The 7,259-nt window shown below is 53.0% G+C and overlaps 1 protein-coding gene across 2 annotated transcripts in view; it reads left to right on the top strand.

Moving 5' to 3' along the window:
- The first annotated feature begins 855 nt into the window (after positions 1–855).
- Positions 856–7,259, top strand: part of TESC (tescalcin) — a 47,067-nt gene continuing 40,663 nt past the window's right edge. For both annotated transcript variants that reach the window (XM_012805217.1, XM_012805216.1), the window contains exon 1: positions 856–1,075. In XM_012805217.1, the coding sequence (XP_012660671.1) occupies positions 1,018–1,075 (58 nt within the window). In that variant the 5' untranslated portion in view covers positions 856–1,017. The remainder of the gene's footprint in view (positions 1,076–7,259) is intronic.

Genomic DNA, 7,259 nt, shown 5'->3' on the forward strand with positions numbered 1-7,259 from the left:
TCTTGATTTTGAAGTTCTGTCTGGATGTGTGACCTCCCTCCCTGAATATCAGTTCCTTGCTTATAAAGCCGACAAGATTCAACAGCAACCACCAGATAAACCTCTGTCACCTTATGCTGTGTCCACGACAGCCCCTTGGGTGGATACAGGTACCTCATTAACTTATCCCCATTTTAAGAAGGAGGAATTATGTTAGGTGGCAGGACTGGCCCCTGCCACCCCGCCTAGACTAACCCAGCTGACCAGACCGGGGACCACTCACACCGCATTCTCTCTCCTAGTTTGTAGGAATCAAAGCCGCGGAGCTCCAGTCTCCTAAAGTTGGAGACGCCCCCTAGCGCCTGTGCTGGGCTGGGGCGGGGTGGGGGCTGGAGGAGGTTGCAGGGTGGGGTAGGGTTAGGCAGTCTCGTGGGTGTATGTTCATCTCAGAAGGGCTCGGGGGCTTTCCTGGCTGGAATTATCCAAAGCACACGGTGCGCATTCAAATTTCATTATTATTACTGCTGTTGTTTGCCTTGTAGCTAATTAGTGCTCGCTGCCTTCCTTGACCGTTTCAGTGGCGAAGTAAGATGGGGTGGGAGTAGGGGTGGAGGAGGATGGGGTGGGACCTCTCAGGAATCTTATGACCCCCTATCCAACTCCCGACTTTTCCCACGCCTGCTTCTTTCCAGGGCCCCCAAATGAGTGGAAGGGGCGAAGCGCGACACGCGCGGCGGGCATCGTCAGGACGCAGTATCCTGGACGGTGGGCTCCCAGGTCCCCCTCTCCGTAAAACGGCCGGGGCGGGGCGCTCCCTCCGCCCGCAGTGCGCGAAGCCGGCGTGCGCTAGGACCGCGGCGCGCCGCTCATCGTTGCTATATGAGGCCGCGCTCCGGCCCCACGCGGAACCCGCGACTCTGAGCCGTCCCCGGCGTCCCGACCCGAGGCCGGACCCGAGGCCAAACCGGCAACTACGCAGCCGAGGCCAGCCCCGGGCCTGCGAGGGACGCGCGTCCCGGGGCACCCGCCGCTGGCACCATGGGCGCTGCTCACTCCGCGTCGGCGGAGGTGCGGGAGCTCGAGGGCAAGACCGGCTGTGAGTACCCCGCGGGCATGGCGCGGGGATCGGTGTGGGGACCTCTGGCCGGCTACCCAGGGCCCCGGCCCGCCGCCGCGCTGTGTGACCTTGGGCTAGTGGCTGACCCTCTCTGCGCCTCAGTCTCCTCCTCCTTCAAATGGGTCCCAGCCAGTCACTTTGCAGGCTGCAGCTTGAGTTCCGCCGCGATACTAAGTGCCAGGGCAGCTCACTCTCGGAGTTGGCAGGGCACCCCCGGGCCTGAGGAGTGCGGACCCGGGAGGGATCAGGGCTCGTTTCCCTCAGGACCTGGCAGGAATCCCCCTGGCCAAGAGAAGGAGCGCCCAAGGCTACCTGCCTGGAGAGCACGCCCGGCACCTGGGAGTCATTGAGATTCGCGAGGCGCCGACGCGGAAAGTTTTGAAGTCAACCGAACCTGGGTGGGAGTCGGGCTGTGGCGCTCCCTGACCGGGTGACCTTAGGAGGGAGAGTCCGACTCTGGGCGCCTCCCTTTGTCCTCCTATCCGTAAAATGGGTTCGGGCAGGCCCACCCTGGCGGGCAGCGGGGAGGCTAAGCGAAGCAGCTCCCGCAGACTACTTTGTGTGGAGCCCGTCCTCCCGCTGGCTCCCAGGACCCGCAGAGGCTGCACGCCCCGCGTTGGCTAGGGCGGGGTGCATGGGGCCAAGCTGTCAGCAAGGAAGCGATGGGGTAAGCGCCTGTCCGTCCTAGTTCATCTGGGCTGAGGACTTGACCCTGATCCCTGACCTTAGGAGCGTGTAGGCTGAAGACTGAGAGGCCAGGTGTGTGGGCAAACCGGTTTTGGAGAGGGATATATTTGGTGAGAACCCTGCCAGCTCCTCTTCTTGGCTGTGTGACCTTGGGCTAGTCACTTTACCTCTCTGATTGTTAGTTTTCTCTGTGGAATGGGAGATCTGCTCAAGAAATGGAAGCTGCAAATTTTTCTGGGCAGGAGCTGGCTCCTGGCACCTGCTTTGAGTTGAGTGCAGACAACCAGCTTGCTGTGCTGACTACCGAGAGAGGGTGGCCAGCCATCTGTGCTAGGCTGTAAGGCAACCTCTCCTGATCCCCAGTCTACACCCTCCTTTCCAGAATAATTAGATGAAAATTACAGACATGAAATAACGGCATGTGTGTGCATATATATGTACACACATACATATATGTATCTCTGTACAAATACAGAATTATATCCAACTAGGAGAATTGTGCAGTGCAGTATAAATCATACAATTCCCTTTTTCATTTAAAAAATGAGAGAATAAGAGTATGTATTTGTAATTGTTCTATTTACATGAAAGACCAGAAGAATTCATGAGAGAGTTAAGAATGGATACTTGTGGGAGGGAGGGATTTGGTATGAGCCATGAAGAGTCAGCTTTTCACTGTAAACTTTTCTATATTTTCATTTTGAAGTATGTGACCATTATACGTATTCAAAAAGTTTTAATCAACTTCAGTCTCAAGGTTAATGTGAGCCATCCCCCTGGCCCTTATTTCTTGGGTTTCTCTTATTGTTATTATTTCTCAAATACTCTCATGTGCCTCCTGTTGTTTTGTGTCTGGTCGAGTGTCAAGGGGGGCCCTTTGTAGGTGGGATCCCCAGTGGATGGGTGGACCCCTCCTGCAGCCCCCACTGTCTGGGGGAATTCTGCCTGGTTGTGGGTTTGACAGGAGATGGGGCTGCAGAGCATGCTGGGAGTGTTGTCAGTTTCCTGGGCCCAGCCTCCCACGGGGATGACAGATGCTGTGTCCCTGCTCTGTAACTTTCCTAGATGTAGCTGATGTGGCTTCTCTTCTTGCTGCCTTGAGCTCAGATTTCACCCTTTAAAGGGAGATGGAGAGGGCCAGGGAGGAGGTTCTAGGTCAGACTAGAGGGGAGAATGAATGCCTTGATTTAGGTAGGTAGAAATTCCCCCAGTCCTCTGAAAGGGGCTGACACGATCTAGTCATGTTTACCAATTTAGCAAATATTTACAGACCCAGGCTGTCCCCCTGGGTAGAGTGCCATGGCATCACAGCTCACAGCAACCTCCAACTCCTGGGCTCAAGCGAGTCTCCTGCCTCCGCCTCCCAAGTAGCTGGGACCACAGGCGTCCACCACAATGCCTGGCTATTTTTTGGTTGCAGCCGTCATTGTTTTTTGGCGGGCCCGGACTGGATTTGAATCCACCACCTTAGGTGTATGTGGCTGGTGCCTTAGCCACTTGAGCCACAGGCACCGAGCTGGGGGGCTAGAGATCTAAAGGTGATCCAGGGAGGCTGATGGTCCTGGGGGGAGACACAGTAACCAAATCAACCCATAAACATTAGACTGTGTGAACAAGATAGAACAGGGTGGCATGAGAATGGGGCAAGGAAGTGGTTTTCTTTAGGGTGGGCCAGGAGGATACCTCTGAGAAGGTGATGATAATGGAACAGAAACCCAGAGAAGAAGGGGCCACTGATGTGAACATCAGTGGAGAGGGCATTTCAGGCAGAGGGAAAAGCCAGTGCAAAGGCCCTGTGGCAGAAACAAGTTGTAAATGACAACTGTATGAGATGAGGATAAATTTATCATCAGTTCTCAGATCATGGCAGGAGCCTGACCTCAGGGTTCTTGTTTAGGTATATGGCCTTGGGCCAGTCACTTAACTTCTCTGTGCCTCAGTTTTATCTACCATAAAAATGGGCATAATAGTACCCTCACTGGAGTTGTTGGGAAGGCTTCATACATATGTAAAGTGCTTAGAACAAACACAAGAATGCATTTATATTATTGACCATGCTTTTATATGTTCTAGTCTCTTTGAGCCATAGCTCAAAGCCATACCTCTTCCCAGCTATGTGACCTTGAGGCTCAATACCCCTTCCTGGGTCCTGGAGTTGTGTGAATTCAGTAAGGTTAGATATGTATGTATGTATATATGCTGAGCGCTGGGGCATATATATATGTCCCAGCATATATATGGGACATATATATATGTCAGCTTCCAGGGTCCATTTTTCCAAGGCTGTTCCCTTGAGAATCTTCCCTGAGAACAAGAGCAGAGAGCAGGGTAGGGAAAGCAGGGTGCCCACTGGGTTGTTTACTGCCTCTTGGCCTCCCTGAAGACCAAGATGATCCCAGATTTCCCTGTGAAAAATCAGCTTGGTTCCTTCCTGGGGACGCCACCCAGAAAGGATAAGACAGGCAAGCAAGGGATGGTGCTGATGAATGTCACCTGTCACCCCTTGAGCACTTGCTGAGTACCAGGCTCCACTTGGAGTATTCGCACACACTCTTTGTAGTCACGATCTGCAGGGGAAGGTGGTATTGTGGCCATTTTACAGATGAGGAAACTGAGGCTCAGAGAAGTAAAGCAACTTGCCTACAGATCCACAGCTGGTGAAGGGAGGAATTGGGGATCACTCTCTTACCACCAGTGTGCTTTCCCCTGTGTTTAGATGCCTTTGGATTTCTAGGAACCAAGAAGGGGTGTGAAAAGGCTGCCCTTGTTTTTTCTCACCTCCAGGCCTGTGTGCAAGCTGTTCCCTCTGCCTGGAGCAAGTACTCATTTCATTTTGATGTGCATAATTCGTCATTTACATATGAGAGGTTTCCTGTCCCACCAACCAGGATAAGATTTCAAACATTTCTTCTTGACCCTGTCTCTCTGGGAAGATCATGCCCCTCAATGTTCAGGATTTAGCCGTGCTGCTCCCCACTTCCAGCAAGCCACCTCTCCATCCCAACTTTATCCTTTATCCTTGGAGCTCCTGTGGCATTTGCATTCCCTCTCGTAGGAGCAGGCATCACTCCGTGTTATAATTGTCAGCTTTGTCACCTGCTTCCCCCTCAAAACTTGGAGCTCCCCAGGAGCAGAGAGGACATGCCTTGTTCACCTTTGTGTAAAGTTCGTGGTATGCCTGGAGAATGTAAGAGGTTCACATGGAAGGAGTGAAGCCCTGGGGGGTGGGGAGTATTACTGCCCAGAAGCAGATGGAAAACGGAGGGCCCTCTCGCCAGCTGCTTTGGCTATACCAGCCCTCCCGACACCTCCCGTTCCCTCCCCACAGAATGAGCCCTCCTGGCTTCAGCACTGAGCCAGGCTTGCTGAAAATAGCCTGAGCTCCTGCCCACACCAGGGCATCAAGGGGTCTGCATGCCCACCTCCCTTCTTCTTCCTTGTTAGAGTCTCACTGATTGATTTCTGATAGAAGCCAGTATTTCCGGGCTGCTTTTCTGAGCCAAGAAAGCTCCCTACCTGTATTATTAAAATTCATGTCAAAAACCTCAGCAGAAGCTTCCTGGTGGTGTGTCTGTGTTGGCCTTTCCCACTGTGGACTGAGTTTATGTGTGTATGTGTGTTTCTCTCTCTCTCTCTCTGAAATGGACCATCCTTCACCAGAGTTAGTCCCCCTTACCACCTGGAGGTGGCCCCATTTCCTGTCCCTGCCCCCTCCCCCCAATCCTTGCCTGCTCCTGGAGTTTGAAAGGAAATAATAAGAGTGGATTCTGGGAAAGGTGGAGTGTCTGTTTTTTCCTTCAGGCTCCAAAACAGCTCCCCAGGCAAGTCTATGTAGATGCCAAGAAGCTGTCAGAAGGAAAAAGAAAAAAAAACCTCCAGATCTGGAGTTCAGACCTCCTGATGGTAATAGCTAATGTTTATCGGAGTGTGTCATTTGCCAGGAGTGGAGTAGCTAGAAGCAGTCCATTTGCAGTAGCTACTGCAGGAATGATGCTGGGTTCCCATTTTGCAGATGAGAAGATCAAGGTTGAGAGAGAGAGAGACTGCCTGAGGCCACAGGCTAATGAGAAGTAGAGTCAGGTTTTATTCCTGTTCTAACCACTGAGGCTCATCTTTAGGGGAGGGAACTAGAGATGCAGGGAGGGCTGGTGTGGCTGAGGCTGGTGGGATGGCACTTGTGTTTTCCACTGGTTTCTGACTTCTGGCTAACACTCCCTGGGTTATAAAGTCATCAAGTGGCCCCAGAACAGGACCTGGGCTCATTCAACCACAGGCCATGTATTGCCTGTGACACAGCCCTGCCCTCCAAAGCACAGGGGCTCAGGGAATACAGGGAACACCATGATGCCCACAGCATTGAGGGAGGAAGGCTCTGGTGGGACCAGCGTGGGGCAGCCAGCACCACTCCTTGTCTCTGCAGGGAACTTGTTACTCTCTGCAGCTAGCCACCCAAAGCCACCTGGCCCTTTACCCTTCCTCAGGGGTAGGCCATGGCTTTTAACTTGGGATCCTCAGAGAGTCCGTGAACCTGCCTGTGACAGGGTACAGGATTGTCTATATGCCTCTGTGGGAGGGACCTCACCCCCTCTCTGCTCTCAAAAGGGTGATGTACTCCATTGTATGCAAATCATGCCTTAATTAGAAAACCCTGGAGTCTGAGGTTGCTGTGAGCTATGATGATTGACCCCACTCAATCTCAGGGTCCCGGAGTGAGACTCTGTCTCAAAAACAACAACAAAAAGGCTTGGTGCCCATAGCTCAGTGCTTAGGGTGCCAGCCACGTACACCGCACCTGGTGGGTTCGAACCTGGCCCGAGCAGGTGCCTGTAGTCCCAGTTACTTGGGAGGCTGAGGCGAGAGAATCACTTGAGCCCAAGAGTTTGAGGTTGCAGTAAGCTATGACGCCACGGCACTCTACCAAGGGCAAAACAGTGAGACTCTGTCTCAAAAGAAAAAAAGTAATGATGAAAACAATTACTTGTTTTTAGAAAAATGAAAATGGGGGTGGCTCCTTGGCAGAGGAGGGAATCAGTCCTGCAGGTGAGGGTGGGTGGGACCCTAGATCCAGGAGCCCTTCCCACCTTAGTGAAGTGGGGGAGATGCAGGCGTCTCTGCCATGTGGGAGCACACCAGCTGTGGAAGCTTCCAGAGGGAGGGAGTGGATTTAATCACCGTGCATCCTAAAGCCCAGCCCCTCTGGCCCAGCTGGTACTTCTCACTTGGTTCAGCTGGGCCTGATGGTGTCATCACCGCTAGCAGCAGCCTCAGAACAGGGCCACGGTGCTGGGACGCTGCATTCAGCCTGGTCCTTCTCTGAGCTGCCACTTCCACAGCTTTAAAGCCATGGCAGCTGACCGGATGGCCTATGGCCCCTTCAGCTAGCTATGACAGCAGCTCTTTCTGGAGCACTTGTCAGTCATCTGCTCCTCAGAAGATCCTGTTAGGACAGGACTGTTACAGTTTACAGATGAGGGCT

Source organism: Otolemur garnettii, unplaced genomic scaffold, assembly GCF_000181295.1.
Source record: "Otolemur garnettii isolate 467f Iridium unplaced genomic scaffold, OtoGar3 scaffold00038, whole genome shotgun sequence".
NCBI lineage: Eukaryota > Metazoa > Chordata > Mammalia > Primates > Galagidae > Otolemur > Otolemur garnettii.